This window comes from Macrosteles quadrilineatus, unplaced genomic scaffold (genome assembly GCF_028750875.1).
Source record: "Macrosteles quadrilineatus isolate MER2022 unplaced genomic scaffold, UCM_ALF_1.0 Scaffold_8__2_contigs__length_117827958, whole genome shotgun sequence".
NCBI lineage: Eukaryota > Metazoa > Arthropoda > Insecta > Hemiptera > Cicadellidae > Macrosteles > Macrosteles quadrilineatus.
Genome location: NW_026542601.1, coordinates 112,042,468 through 112,060,056, shown reverse-complemented (window position 1 = coordinate 112,060,056; position 17,589 = coordinate 112,042,468). Strand labels below are relative to the sequence as shown.

General features: G+C 30.3%; 1 protein-coding gene across 2 annotated transcripts in view; it reads right to left on the bottom strand.

The window, feature by feature from the left end:
* The window catches only part of LOC129001848 (uncharacterized), a 196,011-nt gene extending 179,460 nt beyond the window's left edge, over positions 1 to 16,551 (bottom strand). For both annotated transcript variants that reach the window (XM_054429304.1, XM_054429302.1), the window contains exon 1: positions 16,340 to 16,551. In XM_054429304.1, the coding sequence (XP_054285279.1) occupies positions 16,340 to 16,415 (76 nt within the window). In that variant the 5' untranslated portion in view covers positions 16,416 to 16,551. The remainder of the gene's footprint in view (positions 1 to 16,339) is intronic.
* Positions 16,552 to 17,589: the final 1,038 nt, after the last annotated feature.

The following is a 17,589-nucleotide window of genomic DNA, read 5'->3' as shown; positions in this document are numbered from 1 at the left end:
AGTAGTTTGTAAAAATGGCAAATTTAACTACTTGTACTAGTTTCTAAACAGGAAGAGTGTGGAAAATTAACGTTGTAAAATATAGTTTTGTATTCTTTCTGATAAAGGAAAACTACTATCGATAAGCATTACGTTTGATAGTTTTATAGCAGGTGGTTGGTATAAGATATATATATTTTTTTAATAATACTACAAGTAATAGTTTTTATACAGGTGGCTGCTGAAAAATTACTTTATATAACTCATAATAAACAACGCTCTATTGGGAATTATATTTCAGAATAAAAAAATACTTTTACAACGAAAACTTGATTCAGGGAATGGCAAAATAGTTGGTTTCAATTTACTCAAGGTTCTACCTTATTTGAAACCAGAACCATAGGCCTACAATCAGTTAAGCTTACTTCCGTTTGTAATTACTTTATAAAATCTTTAAAAATCCAATTAATCTATGCTGCAACTATCTTCACTTTTAATAATTTAGCATTAGTTTATTTAATATTATCTTTAAGATGTAGTTTAAATTCAATATTTTATTATAATACTAAACATATACACTATTTGATAAATAGTATATTTTTGTCATAAACATTAATATTTTCTATTTAGATATTTAACTATTGCTAATATTTTTGAATAAAATTATTTTAAAACATTATTTGTATAATAATTGACAATATTTTATACCGTGTTTAACAATAAGTTAAAAGAAACAGTTGAAGAAAATAACAACAACATTTCTTTGTAGCTCTAACTGCAAAATGTTAAGTCAGCTGTTAGTGTTACGCGTAAATATTTTATATGATAAATAAATTATTATTATTTTATAGTTTAACGTATTTCCCAAATAGTTGCTTTTACATTTATTCGTGCTCTAGTAAACATAGGATTTATATTGATAAAAAACAATTTCAAATGGTTATCATACAAAAAGTAAACATAACCGGATGTCTAACTATTAAAATGAACAACAATTTGTAATTAATTAATCATTTTAATTAGTGACATCAGCTGAAAATGGAAACTGTAAAAGTGCAAATCAAAGCTTCAGATCAAATGGAGTAAATACCAACAGGATAATATAATGTTCTCTCCTACATAATCCCCAATAAACAAATATACAAAAATACTACGAGGTTACGCTTATACCACACGTTGCATAAGCGTTGCATCGTTGCATAATGATAATAATATAATTATGCAACAACAAATGACAAAGAAAAATACAGAGAGCAAAAAATAGCTTTTTTATCATTACATGAATTCAAGTGGGATTGCTGAAGATGAGTTTTCAACATTACTCATGCAAAACAAAAAAGGGAAAAATATTTTACCTAGCACTTATTATACTTGACTCAATATGGTGAATAATGAAACTTTTTGACGTCCACTTTATACTATGTCTACTATCCGTCTCTACGGTATTAACCTTTAGTACTTTAATCATCCTAAGCTAATCGTTAAAATACTATTTATAATTGTGTTACAAAGTTTGTGTTTTTCTGCGATATTCTATATTTTTTTGTTTGGGAAATCTAATATTTTTCCAAATATAATATGAACATTAACATTAGTATAATTATTATAGTACATTTATTGGCGTGCGTTATTTTACGAAAGCTTTAAAGTTATAATTTTTAAACTTTCCGTAAAATGTTTGAGAGAGAAAGCACAAGAAGAAACTTTTATTTTAATTACTATATGACATACTAAATATCAACAGATAATTATTTAACCTATAACTATCTAAAGTAAACTGTAAATATACTGATTTAAAACACAAACACTACAATGTAGTGCCTTGTTGAAAACATATAATACTTAGAACACTTTAAAAGGTACATAGATTCACCAATGTAGCCTTTAGAATCGATAACTGCCGACGGAATCCGCCAATATGCTAATCAAGCAATATGCCATTATCATGACACCAACTCGGTAGTTTGGACGGGACACAGTTCAACTAATTGAATTTACAGTAGTTGAATCCACTGGGTAGCCGAGTGGTTATGATGGTCAAGTGACAAACAAAAGGTCACCGGTTCGATCCTGTGAAAAGTCAGTAGGCCTAGCTTTTTTTATAGTTAGAAACTGGACCCAGCTGTCGGCTTCAAATAAATTTTCCTAGCTAATGAAACAGCTGATCATTCTCAGTAACAAAGCTAAACGATTATCCCACACCATTCTACACTTATTCTTCACTCTTTAGGTTAAAATAAAAACCAAGGTCGTGTCCTCATACCGATTATTGATTGATTAATTGATTTACTAGTTTAATTAAATCAGTTGCACGGAATAAAATTTAACTTTGGCTATGTTTAATTAGTTTCCATTGACAATATATGACATAAGAAGATAATGAAGAAGAGAAAACCGGGCCTCATTGTTTTAGGGCAAATTGAGTATTATTAGTAACATTTTATTTGATAAACATTTTAAAATTTTCTATGTCTTCATTAACAACTTATGATTTAAACTAGGGATGTGCTAAATTCACTTATACCGTTGAAAAATTGTGTATGTAACGATAATTCATCTCAAATAAAAGCAAAAAATCATTTTTATCAGGAAAATGTTTCCTGATCTCATTTAAATTTGTCAAAAACTATTTTAAGTTCAAATTGGAATTAAACTAAGCAAGTTTTAATTGATGAAAGTCACTCTACTGAAATGCCTCTACAAATAAGTCGCCTGAAGAGTCGTAAACAAACGTTATAAAAAATGTATACTGTACCAAACTTTTTTACAAATTTAAATTATTTATACACAACAAAGACAGACGCAAACGAAAAATAAAATACATGATCAACTCATATCAGTTCAAATAGATGACCCCTCAACATAGTGGATTTTAATCATTGGTCAGTGGTGACAATATTGAAAATGAAATAATTGATGCATTAGTCACTCATTGCTTATTCAAAGCAGCGTTGTTAGGGACATTCCACTCGTACATGATGTATAGATGATAAATCTAATTAAATTGAAAGTTCTGAGAGTATGGTGTTTGATCCTAAATCGGATAGAAGTTTATAATAGTTTTTTTTATGGTTGATTTTGTACTGGATATATCGACCCAAATTCATGACTTTGTATTTCAAAAAGTATAAGTCAGATAGACATTAACATTACACCATTAAAAAGAGGAAATTCCAAAAGTTGTTGGACCATTGTTCTGTAAACGGTCTAAAAATGTATTGTAAAAATGTTTCCCATGCAACATAAAATTTTCTGTGTGACAGAGTTGACAAAAACCGAAACTACATTACAGCACAGCCGGTTTTTCGCTTCGATTTCGTTAATCAACCACCAACTAGAAAAACATAACCCGATGGTTTAGACATTTCAAAAAATTTATGACACAAGAGATGCTGTTTTATGTGGGACGTGTTCGGCTATCGCTTAGATTTAGACGTTTGCCGTGGAGCACAGGAGGGACACATTGAGCATTTGTAATCAGCGTAAATAAAACTTTGAAATTTTCCGATTTATACATTTTGAGATACTAAGTCCCGATACTGGGTCCATATTTTTGAATAGAATTTTATTTGTAATCATAAAGCAGCTTGAAACTATTTCCAACACCTACAATGATATTAACCTCGTACAATCTTGACGTAAGCATAACATTTAAAATCCATATTTAAACGAAAACAATTTAGCACCTAATTGATAACATGTGATAACTATATAGTTTGAAATCAGGATAAATTATCAGTAAAGCCTTTAGAAACGATAACTGCTGATGGAATTCCCCAATATGCAAATCAAGCAATATGCCATTATCCTGACACCAACATAGTAGTTTAGCCGTGGCACAGTTCAACTCATTGAGTTTACAGTAACTGAATTTACTAGTGTAATAAAATCAGTTTGATGGCATTACATTTAACTTTAGCCATACGCAGTTAGTTGGTATGGACAATATATAAACTTTAGAAGATAACATAGGTATGTGATTAATTTACGTATTGCATAACGACTATAAAACAAAAAAACATCAGTCTCAAATGTGAGTAAAATCTTCTCTGAATAAAAAACAATGAAAATACAGAGTACAATGATTTTAATGTAACACTATAGTTTTTAAGAGTAAAAATTCAGTAAACGTTGAAAAGAGGCAAATAAATAGTTCTAAAAGTTTCAAAATATTGTGTAACCGACGATTTAAAACAAATATGAAATCATTGATTGTATTACATAGTTAAAAAGCAACTACCAAAAGTTATAAGAAACTAGCTGCTGTACCCGTGCTTAGTAACGAGAACGTGTACTATACCACATAATCCAAACACGAATTAAAAGTAATTCGAATAAAAAGTAGTTTGAATTAAAAAACAAAAAGCCACCAAATTCATTTAAAAAAGTATAACCTATATGTAATTGTCCAAAAGAATGCTAAACAAAATGATTGCTAGGATGTTCTTGTCATTTTTTATTTTTGCCTGATAAAAAACCTGCTAGTAAAAGTCGCCACGTTTTTTATACCTTAAGTTACCCATATCTAAAGGTATTTTTCAGTAGTTTGTAAAAATGGCAAATTAAACTATTAGTTCTAATTTTGAAACAGTAAGAATGTAGAAAACTAACGATGTAAAAATATTATTTTGTATTCTTTCTGATAAAGGAAAACTACTATAGATATGCATTACGTTTGGTCGTTTTATAGCAGGTGGTTGGTATAAAATATATATTTTTTTGTTAATAATACTACAAGTAATAGTTTTCTTATACAGGTGGCTGATGAAAAATTACTTTGTTTAACTCATAATAAACAACGCTCTATTGGGAATTATATGTCATAATAAAAAATACTTTTGCAGAGTAAACTTGATTCAGGGAATGGCAAAATAGTTGGTTTCAATGTAATTAATTTTCTTCCGTAATTGAAACCTGAACCATACAACAAGTTGAGGCTACTCTCGTGTGTAAGCTTAATCTATAAAATTAAAGTTATAATTTTTAGTCTTTCCGAAAAATCTCTGAAAAAGAAAGTGCAAGAAAAAACTCATTATTTTAATAACGATATACACATGCTAAATATCAACCGATAATTATTAAACCTATAACTATTTTAAGTAAACTGAAAATATACTGAATTACAGCACAAACATTAAATTGTAGTGCCTTGTCGAAAACATATGATACGTATATCACTTTAAAAGGCACATAGATTAACCAACGTAGCCTTTAGAATCGATAACTGCCGACGGAATCCACCAATATGCTAATCCAGCAATATGCCATTATCGTGGCACCAACTCGGTAGTTTTTACGTGGCACAGTTTAACTAATTGAATTTAATGTAATTGAATCCACTGGGTAGCCGAGTAGTTATGATGGTCAAGTGACAAACAAAAGGTTACCGGTTCGTTCCTGAGAGAAGTCAGCAGATTTTTGATGGTTCGAAACTGGACCCAGCTGTCGGCTTTAAATAAATGATTCTGGCTAATGAAACAGTTGATATTTCTCAGTAACAAAGATACACAGATCTTCTCACACCATTCTACACTAATTCTTCACTCTTTAGGTTAAAATAAACATCAAGGTCGTGTCCTCATCTCGATTATTGATTGATTCATTTATTAACTAGTGTAATTAAATCAGTAGGACGGCATCAAATTTAACTTTAGCCATACGTAATTAGTTACCATTGACAACATATGACATAAATTAAAAGACAAAATAGATGTTTAATAAAACCGGAAACAATTTAGAGCCAACTAAGGATTGGTAGTAACACTTTTTTTTACAAATTTTCTAAAATCAAACATTTTGTAAAAAAATATTTAAAAAATAAACAATTTTGAATATGAAAGGTTGCAATGTTTCACGTAATTTAGTAAATATGCTACATACAAATGATAAGTAAAGCTTTACACGAAATATTTATTTATTAAAGTAAAATATCGTGTAACTGCCAGTTTAAACCAGATATACAGACGAGAAAAATTTTTGATTTCTTTAATAAAATAGCAACCATAGCCAGACAACTGTGAATATCTATGATAGTTAACTCTTCATATTTTTTTCATTTAAAACTAATGATTAAAACTAGAGATATATTTATTTACGTATGTCATAGAAATGATGTGCATGTAACTAAAAATATACTTAAATAAAAGCTACAAAGGGATTTGTATAAGGAAAACGTTTCCTGATCGCATTTAAATTTGTCAAATGTATTTTAAGTTCAAATTGTAATTAAATTAAACCAGTCTTAAATAGTGAAAGTCACTCTACTGAAATGCCTATACAAATAAGTTGCTTGGAGAGTCATAAACAAACGTTTTAAAATACTTATACTGCACCTCTAACTTTTTTACAAATTTAAATTATTTATACACAACAAGGACAGACGCAAACGAAAAATAAAATACATGATCAACTCATATCAGTTCAGATAGATGACCCCTCAACATAGTGGATTTTAATCATTGGTCAGTGGTGACAATATTGAAGATGAAATAATTGATGCATTGGTCACTCATTGCTTATTCAAAGCAGCGTTGTTAGGGACATTCCACTCGTATATGATGTATAGATGATAAATCTAATTAAATTGAAATTTCTGAGAGTATGGCGTTTGATCCTAAATCAGATAGAAAATTGTGATAATTTAATCGTTATGGTTGACTTTGCACTGGATATTTAACATATCTGTAATTACACTGTCATTTGACAGTTATTTGATTTTGTAGAAACAGTTTATGCACCTTCACCAAATAAATTGTATTTGACCACCAAATACGATGGCATGCTTTTCCATTTTGTAACAATCCCCTTGATATTATTTTGCTTTGCTAAAATGTGTAATTATAATTTTTCCGTTTCATATGTCTTAATATTTTAATTAATTTATGTAGTGGTTCAAATTGAACTTTAATAACATTACTAATTAATATATAGTAAACGTTGATAGTTTATTGTATTGAAATGAGCAATAAAACCTTTTAAATATGGAAATGAGCATATCTTGTTTTATTCAATATTTAATTGGCTTTTATTATAAACTAGCTGTACCCGCGGGCTTCGCCCCGTTTAACTTCATAAGTATTCGCATGGCTCATTCTCGTCCTGGTTGAAGTTCGTTCGCTACGCTCACTCACCTTTAGGTTGAAGCTCGTTCGCTACGCTCACTTGCCTTCAGGTTAGCTCGTTCGCTACGCTAACTCGCCTCCAGGTTGAAGTTCGTTCGCTACGCTCACTCATCTTTTGGTTGGAAATTAGCTGTTGTCATATATTTAAAAAAATTAATAGTGCTGCACCCTGTTGGTAATCCTTTTAACTTTTATGCTATTGAACATCATAGAACAGAACCAACTTGTTTAATTGAAACAGCTGTTAAGATTCATTAATTCCTTTTAAATATGAAAAATCATAAGATTAACATGGGGAACTACAGAGCCACTGGGGCGGAGCCCGAAAGGGTTTTTGAGATAAGAATATGCTTTAATGTTAATCGGGAATGTGAGCTATCATCATGCCAAATTTAAGCCCAATCCGTCCAGTAGTTTATGCGTGATTGAGCAACACACACACAAACACACACACAAACATACACACAAACTCACAAACTTTCAGATTTATAATATTAGTAAGATAAGATTTAACATAAAGCGATTTTCTGTGAACATTTCCTAAAAAGACTGTTATTTTAGTTAGGTGTCTGTTCAGGCTTTCTTAAGGTTACCGTAAATACAATACACTTATTACAATTATTTTTGTTATTTAATAAAAATATAAGTTATAAATTATAAAATAAAACCTACATATCATTCCGTAATTTAAAAATGGCGTAAATGAGAAATCACTTAAACAACAACAAATTTATAAGATATCTGTAGGCTGTACATCCTTAAAGCGTAATGAAAACTCATTAGCTTATTTGTTTCACACAAAAATTATCACTTTTAAATATACGTTTAACTATACATACCTATATTTTTATCAAACAAATTTTAAACACACTTACAATTTGTTAATTATTAAATTATTTTTGTTATATAAGTTTCAATGAAAGATCGATGGTTAATACATATTTTAACTTCGATTAAATACGAATTTTATCAACTCGAAAAGATCGATTTAAAGAATACATTGTGGTTATATTCAACTTGTGAAAACAATTAATGTATTATTTTATTTTCTATAAAAATACCTTTCCCCGTGTACTTCAGATTGAGTCTAACAAAATAGTCGGTTTCAATTTAATCAAGTTTGTTCAGTAATTGAAACCAGAACCAGACAATCAGTTAAGCTTTCTTTCGTTTGCGATTACTTAATCCATCAAATCAAGAACTATTTACTGCACTAACTGTAATCCAAATATGAATAGTATCCCAATATTTCATAGTTGTTTCGTTTATGCTTTATTTTATATTATCTTTGAAATCGATTTATTGCAATCATGTAAGAATAATACTTTATAGATAACAATTTAAGGCACTGATTTAAATAAATCATGCAAGTTTACTATAACATGTTTAACTAATTGAGAAATATTGCAAAGTAAAATTACTAAAGTTACTATTGGCTACAAAGGATTAGTTACACCGTTAGAGCTATTTAATTGTAGGTTTTAGTCACACAAATGTATAGTTTTGCAGATTACTGGGGGACATTGACGATTTTCCACAGTAAAACGAATTTGTGTAAATTATTGTTGAATCTCTCTACAATTTCTACTTAATTTATTTCTACGCAGATAATTTAATTTAACCCGTGTTAAGGTAAAGCGTTTGGTAGAGGATAGTAATTGAACACCAAAAATTATTAGTTTGCATACCGGTTCTTTGGACATATCTATAAATAATCGCATAAACTTGAACAGTAGTAGAAGCCTTAAAAGTATGGATCAAAGCTTTAGGTCAAAAGCTTGAAACACAAACATGACTTTAGCCTGAGCCGAGTAGGATCTATCACTGTGCCTAATCGAATTCCCTTAGGCGTTCTTGCTTGATTGAGGAATAATGACTTCTTTCATTCTAGCTTTCAGAGTTATGAAATGAATTGATACATAATACAAGAGTTATATTTATCTGTACAATAAATATTGGTAGTAAACATGTACGGCTACTTGTGTAAACGAAGCATAATAAAATTGTACCCAAAGTTATGTAATTCAACTTAGCTAGAATCCATGTAAATACTACTACAAACCATGTCAGTTTTTAATTATTAAATTTTAACCTACAACAAAGGAAAATTCCCGCAATATTATTTCATCGCAATTTTGTTTCCTAAACTTAGTTAGGATATTTAAACGTTCATTCAAATAGTTTTCCACTTAATAACATGAATAATTAAGCTGCAAAAGTTTTATTATTTTGAATAAAACGGGGTTTACTCATCCATTCAGCAGCAGATTATAAAAAACTATGGTTCAGGACGGTATTCAGGTAATGGAGAGACAAAATGGTTGGTTATAACAAAAAAAGAATAATTTAATTTAAAAATCCAATTGTCACGTAAACCACAGAATGATTGAATTGATGACAGAATGGTGATGTACCAATTTGTAAGTCGACATAACATCAATAATATGTTTTTTTTTATCTTTAAGTATATCATTTATGAGTATATAAATAATTACACCTTTTTCTCGCAAAAAAATCTGCATTTATTACATGCAACTTACCTATCCTATCTTCCACTTTTAAAGTAATCAAGTCTCACCAACAACTTTACCTAAAATCTTTTAAAAGTGTTCATAACATTGGATAGGATGTATTCTAAATAATGTGTTACACCCTATAACGCAAACTTAGAAGTTTATGTAATAGTCAAGGAAAATATGTTGTTTCTTAACTATAGGCATATTATTCTTTATTGTTTGGCATCATGCATATGAATAACAATATTAAATATGTTTTATAGTAGCAGGATAATCGATTTATGGTTTTGACAATTGTGGGGTACTTTTTATTGGTGCATTTGTTTTACATATATTGTTAAAAGCACATATTAAAATATTTTTCGTTATACTTTCCGTACTAAGCACTTGTAGAAGTAATAGTCAAACGCATCTGTTCTATTTAAGGTGAGAAATAAGTAGAACTTTTTAGTGAATAGTCAAAAGTACAATCTAAAACTATCATACTCTATACCTGTGTGTAAAAAAACAATGAACCTAGCCCAACCTAACATAACCTCACCTATTGTAATATAGACGTTGGTTTAACAGGAGGCCTTCTATTACCACATACGTAAGTAATCTAACCCACTAATAACGTGGTGTCAGATGATGCAAGAACAGATTGCTCTTGTAATCTGTCAGATCGGATTTACTCCCCCTCCACCTCCCCCATGACACTTCCTGCCATGTGGCCTCCCAGGTGGTAAGATTTGGCACCCAACGGCCCCAAAAAACGCTTGGCCCCCGCTGCGTAATGCTGTAATCGAGAAGAGGTTTCACTAACTGAGGATGCCGCGCTGAACGACTCTGCTTTGTTAAAACAGTTGCAACCGTTAATACAACAGCTGTTATAATAGTAACTAAATATTTTTCTTAGGAAATTGTATATTTGTGAGAAAAAATATTTAGAATATTGATTTGGGGTTCATGTTTATATTATTCTTTAAACTGTTGTGTCTGTATGTAATAGACACAATTTAAATAATATTTTAGACGGAGGGTAAAAAATATGATAAGCTAAAAAAGTAAACGTGAATTGTGAAAATAAATATGATTGTTGGTGGTATATGGGTCATAACTTTTGTGAAATTATAACAACGTATATTAAGTATTTACCTCTTTGTTCTCCTTTCAATCCATTCGCTAAAAATTATCATTTTGATATACACTTTTTTTAGCCAAAGAATTACATACAATTAGAATCACAAAATTATGCTGCCTAATTTGTAGGGTAGAAATTGGTGGAGGTTTATACATTGATATTCTAATATTGTAAAAAAAAGCATTATATATGTCACTAATAGTTTAATATGTCACTAAATTATTTTAATTAAAAACAATATATTTTAAGTATCATTATATCTTTTCAAATCTGTTTAGCTGCACACATCTTTTATAGGTAAGAAAGTAGTGTTTTTGGTCAATAACAGTTGTTTTAAATTATATTAAAAAATAATATTTTTTAAGGTTAGTATAAGGTTCTATATACATTGAAGTGTAGAACGTATTTTTATACTTAAAGGCAGAAAAGTATAGCGATAAGTCTCAAAGTAGGTTATATAGCCACTGACAAAAATATACGTAACTCTTGGCAGTATTTATCAGCCAACTATTTTTCTTTACAAAATCACTAGTATTTGTGAATCAAACGCTGCTAAATATTAAACGCAAATATGACAGGGTGTTGAGCAAACTATCCTTAATCATAACATATAATTAAACCATTTTAACGTTACATTTGAGCTAAATAAGTTTTTTTCTTTTGTTAAAATATATTCAACATTAAAAATGAATTATATATAAGCAGACACATGATACACATAAACAGCATAAACCCTGCTAGATTGCCAAACTATTTATATCTCCATGCTTTCTGGTTATGTAGGCAAAATAATAATTATTACTGGATAGCACAAAAACAGAATATGTATTTCTTCTAAGACAATAGGATTAAAAATACAGTTCTTACTTTTTTTACGAAACGTAAATGCTTAGTAGTGATCAGACAAGATGAGGGCACTTCGTTAAAAGTTCTAAAAATAAATTCCAGATATACGGTTAATTTTTGGGTTGAATTTCTGAACGTATCACTTGAAAAGGTCACGAGGGTTTAAATACAATAGTTATTGGGATTTCCTTAGCGGTATCTCAATGCATAATTTGTCCGGAATTAAAGATAAAGTCGTCTTCCAAAACTCGTACGCTATGATCTACAAGAAACTTTCTCATAATACAACGGTTTCAGGCTTTACATTTTAAGATTTATTCGATTTGTAAATCTGTAGATAACATTTACCTGTGGTAGTTGATTTGTTATTTAAATTAAACATTTTACGGTTGTTATTTTAATTAAAAAATAATATACATATAGCTCAGCGGGTAATCAAACCACGCTTCATTTGAAGTACATCCGCAAGTACATACGTTATAACAACCGCTACTGATTGTATTTCCTTTGAGGACCGGGTTCTAAAATCCAATAATTGATGCTCAGTATCTATTTCTGACTTTATGTGAAATCAATTCAGTTAAACCTGAAGTAAGGTTTACAACATCTCTTTTAGGTAATGCCTATCAAATAGGAAGATTGAAAAGAATAATTTAAAGTACATCTAAGCTGTTTTCAACCTTTTTTAAATTCTCACCAAGAAATTCGTATTGCAAAAATAATACCCATATTAACACGTCTAACAACTGTGAAAGCTATTATACAAAGGACGGTTATTTTAAAAGGTAGTTCTTAAAGAAACATATTTATACATTTTCTTTGCTAAAAACACATTTCAGATTCCGTAATACTATCCTCAAATTTAAAGAAACTATGCAATAGCAAAGTTACAACGCTTAATGTGTTGGTATGTTGGTAAATGTAACCTCTACGCAGCCGTTCAGTTTATGTAAGTACCGTTCATATAGTTTAGAAAGCAACACCCTTGATAATAAAAACAAAAATATTTTTTCATAAGTACTTTTTTCAAACGTCACATAATAATCAATCTAAATCACGTTCTCAATTTAAACTGATAGGATTTCATTTTACACGTTAAGGAGAAGAAAGAGCGTAGAATTGGTCTGTGGTCGTGCGCATGACACTTGCCTAGCTGTCCCGCGCATGTCTCTTAGCCTGCTAACTAGAGTGCGCAGGTGCAGAACTAATGCGACAATCTATTGATACCTGTCTATTACCAGCCACTGTCCACTGACAAACCAGGCCACTGACCCAGTAAAGAAGCGAACGTCTACTTTAAACGTTCTGCAAAAATAGTTTTGAAGTTTACCGAGCAAGTTTTTTCGTCAGGAATATATGTCTAAAATGATTGGAAATAACCCGGACGCTATTGTTTTCCTATACCGTTATGAGTCATTTCGTCCTTAAAAAAGGCCAACGTAGTGTTTCCCTTTGTTCAGACAGTGTTTCTATAACGTTGCGAATACATGCGCCGTTAATAAACTAATTTTACATATCAAGATACATAGAATGATAAAAATGAATATGTCTAGTGACGGATTTTGAACTACATACAAATTTATGTATAGAAAAGTAAATTTAACAAAGAATAATTTTAATAATTGATTATCTTTTTGTTATATGATTATTACTGCTGTGTGATAAAACCATACTGTTTTTGATATGCAAACTTGTATTCCACAAAAACAATCATAAATATAATTTAAAGCTAAAATATAAAGCCAAAAGAAAACTGAACATTTTTGAATATAAGAATAATAGTTTGCGTACCATAGCAGCAATCGCGTTAGGATAGCATTTAAGGCACGAACAGAAAATTTTAGTACGAACCTTGGCGAGTGCCTTTAAACCTCCTAAGAGTGTCATAAAGGCTAACTACGTGAGTTGTGTACACTACTTTACCTACGACCATTTCAAAATTACTAAATTCACTACTCATAACTTCTATGAGAGGTTATGTTTTCATTTATAACCTCTCTTTGACAATGATTTTGAGGCAAGGACTTATAATGCCAGCCACTCAATCATTGTTTAAAAAATTAAATCGGTCTTAACAACTGAAAAGGTGTAGGTTTGATGTACAGTATTACAATTCTACTTCTCTTCTCCCAATTATGAACCTCAAAGAAATAAAGAAAGAAATGAAGAAGAATAGAAATAAAGAAATATTGAAATATCGTATCGCATTGTTCCAAACTTGTACTTCAAAGTAAAAAAACAATGCTGTAAAGTGAATCTTTTTTAACTCTAAGAACTGAATTGAAAAGGCTATTAAAAAAATATTTGCAGGATTACTATTTTATTGTTTTTCATATAAACCTATGATGTGATTTGAATTGTATTTTAATCGTTAAAGAAACCTGATCACTATGGAACTGTTATGCCTCATAACATAACTCGATCTGTCCATAATAATCTATGTATTTCTTGAATTACGTATAAACTACTTTATGGAGACATGTTAAACTTAACATATTTTAATAGATGTTATACCTTAGGAGCAAAACACGTATTGTACAATTATATTTTTTTTTATTATGGCCACTAATATCTACAAACACCTCATGCCACTAATACAAAACTAAGGCTACTACTGCGTATATCTTGTGACCTACATAGAATGTTTCCACTGCATGGTTTTATGTTTAAATGCTAAATGTATCTCTTAATGCCATATGTTAAGCCACTGTATATTGTATTTAGTTTGTCATTTTCGAAGTTTAAACACCTAATAATTTTTTTTTTTTTTTATTTAATTTACCGTGTTTCGTATGTATAAGAAAATTTCAGGAGATCCTTTTGTGTTTTAAAGGTATGATGAGCGCATTTACGATATTTTACTCATGCCACAATACGATCTGGTAATATATTATCATATTATCTTGCTTGAAAGTAGCATGCGAAAGTCTTTTTACCTTGTAAAGCTACAGATGTTTACAAAAGATGAAAGAGCCGCATCTATTCCCTCGTCAACTGTTTACAAACTCACCAGGAAAGTGATGCAAAATTCATAGAATGGTAAAGGGAAGTGGGACTTTTCATTTTACCCTCTCTGCCGCTGTCAAAGGTGGTTTCCTGAACAAGGTAATATTTCATCTGGACCTCAGAATGTCATGCACAATGTCATGTTCACAATTAATTGTACATTAAACATATTTTACTAAATAAACTTATTTGTACTTGTAAATAAAAAAATAAACTACTTAATAGTATATAAGTTGTAAATACTAATCTCATAAATTCACATCGAAGCGAAATCGAGAATATTTTAGTAAGGTTTGAGATGGAAAATTGAGAAATGCGGTGCAAATGAAATCCTTTGAAAGTCTTGTAAACATTAACACGTGGTGAATTGTTAATGGGGCACTCTCCGTTAACCTCAAAGTCAAAATAAATTCAATGGCGGCGACCGTCGGGGGCGCATGCGCTTCCGATGACCCACTTTCAGCTGCTGATAAAACGTGCACCTGATACGCTTTAAGCTTTAATAAAAATTAAAGCCTGGATGAACACGGGCTTAGTGTGTGCATCTGACACATTATTTCTAAACACTGAGCAATTATAGCAGCAGCGGATTAAATATTATTTGATCGCAATATGCGTTGTTTACTTATAAAATTATTGTGTCCTGGTTTTATTTGTGAATTTAATTTGTGGATTTATTAATGAACTAGTTTTTCTTGTTACTCTTTAAAAACTTGTGTATATGGTAGTACAATTATAAATGTTATTGACGGTGTCGGTGTCATTTGAAAAAGCTGTATGTAGAAACACACATTGATACAAAACAATAATACTAAAAAATTAATTCTTTGTGATATTGTTCATTTGAATAAAGGGTTTTGACTGAAAATATCACTATCACTAATTGTTGAATGAATATATAACCAATATTTGTTATTATTTCCTAAATTGCAATTAATACTATAAAAATGAAAGTGGTTTGTTAATGAGGGTATCAGTATTCAGGCATGCGGGAATCTCATTAATTATATTAAGGGGTCGTGTATGACATAAAATGAAAATGCTAATGCGTTCCGGTTAATCAGGATAATATTTAAACATGGGATTTATCCTTGCTTTTAAAATTTGCTAAGCCTAAAATCAATATATTAAATAGTGATTTTTTCATTGTAATATAAACACAGCAGAATTAAACTCATGTTTATTTTAATGTTTTTTGTTGGAAATAATAATTTCAATCGGATTTTGAAATATTTTAATATATGCATTTAGTATAGTATTTATTCATTTAGTAGAGACATGATTTAGATTTTAAGATCGTGTGTCGTAAGCTAGTGTTGTAACTATGTTTCCTTGATGTTATGGATTTAATAGTAAGCTATCAATGTATATGTTTGTGATAAAAAGTATTTATCTAATATACTTCAAGAACTGGCATAAGTAGAGCATCAAGTTTCTCTAAGACAACCTTAACCTGCAACGTAAATATCAATTTCTCTCAGAGTTGTATACTTTTTAAGTTATACATCTCATGTGAGCACAAGTTATTGTATTACGTACGTCATTATTAAAGCTAATTATTTCCACTTATATCGACATCTTTGAAACGATATTGCAGTAAATATTTTAATACCACAATTTACCATTGCTGAGTCATACACTCAAGGCTTAAAAATTGATAAATCAACCTTAACACCAAACATTTATCCTCAAAATGAGGCATAATAACCTAAACAAAATACTGTTTACAGAACAAAACAGTCGCTCACCACTTAAAACGAGGGCCAGAAATAGCGCTGCAACTAGGTTCGGGGCGATCCAAATAGTTCTCCTCGAAACTTCCATAATAGATCCGCTGAAAGAATCCACGGATATCCTAAATATGCGAACAATCCTTTTTCACGCAGTACCACCACGTAAACGCAATTCCTAAACGCGTGTTAGAGAACGTTGACCACCTAACCTCTAACATACGGTCTGTTCGACGGTCAGACGCATACTGAGCATATCGTCGTCTAGCGCTACGGTGGCGCTCACGGTAGAGAAACCGGGAACTAGCATTGATTGTCAGAGCTTGGGTGTCAAGTGCAACTCGCTTTTTTCATCTTTTGTTATCGTTATCCTTTGAGATGACGTGGGTTTAGGGTTTACCGTTTATGTGTTTATCAAGAGGAAGGCTGTTTATTAATAGTATTTTACAATTTATAAATAAATAAACGAAGGCAAAACCTGCGTACTTTAATCGCAAGACGTTCCACTTTGTAATAGTACGACAAACTAGCTCAGTTAACACAAAATATTATACAAACATATTTCATTTTAGGTACCTTCCAATTAAAAATATTGATTAAAATATTAATCCAGTTTTTCTTACAATGTAACTTTATCTCAATATTTAATTATTTAAAGTTCCTTATATTTGTGAATTTCATGAACCGATGTAAATTTTTGCTTGAATAAGTGTAGTAGTTATATAACTTTTGCAAACAATGAACGGTCATTAATTTGTTTTGTAAACATTTAAAATTAATAATATTTTCTTTAATGCAAAGTATGGATTTGGGAAGACGTGTGGTTATAATGCGGCCCTTTATACGTGATGGGCACTGGTTCAATAGCGAGCGATGCTGTGTCTACTAACCCTAACCCAGATAAAATTTCTAACCGAACTATAATAAGTTTTCTAATTATGGTTCCCGTTAAACACTGCTAGGATTAGGGTTTGAGTCGTTCCTCCCCCAAAAAATATTTAACAATTTCCAAAATGCTCTGATATAAAACCCCTTGTATACTATACTTCTTTACATTTCATAATATACCTGTGTATAAACCACTCCCTACGTTAACATAAAAAAATACTGCAATGCTCTCTACAAAAATCTGTAAATATATTGTTCCAATTTAATTTTTTTTACAACTAGTCATAAAGTGTATTACTTATAATAATCAATATCCACCCTAATATTTGCACGTTGTTTGGTCTGATAGATTTCAATAAAATCTAGGTTATTATTCTCGT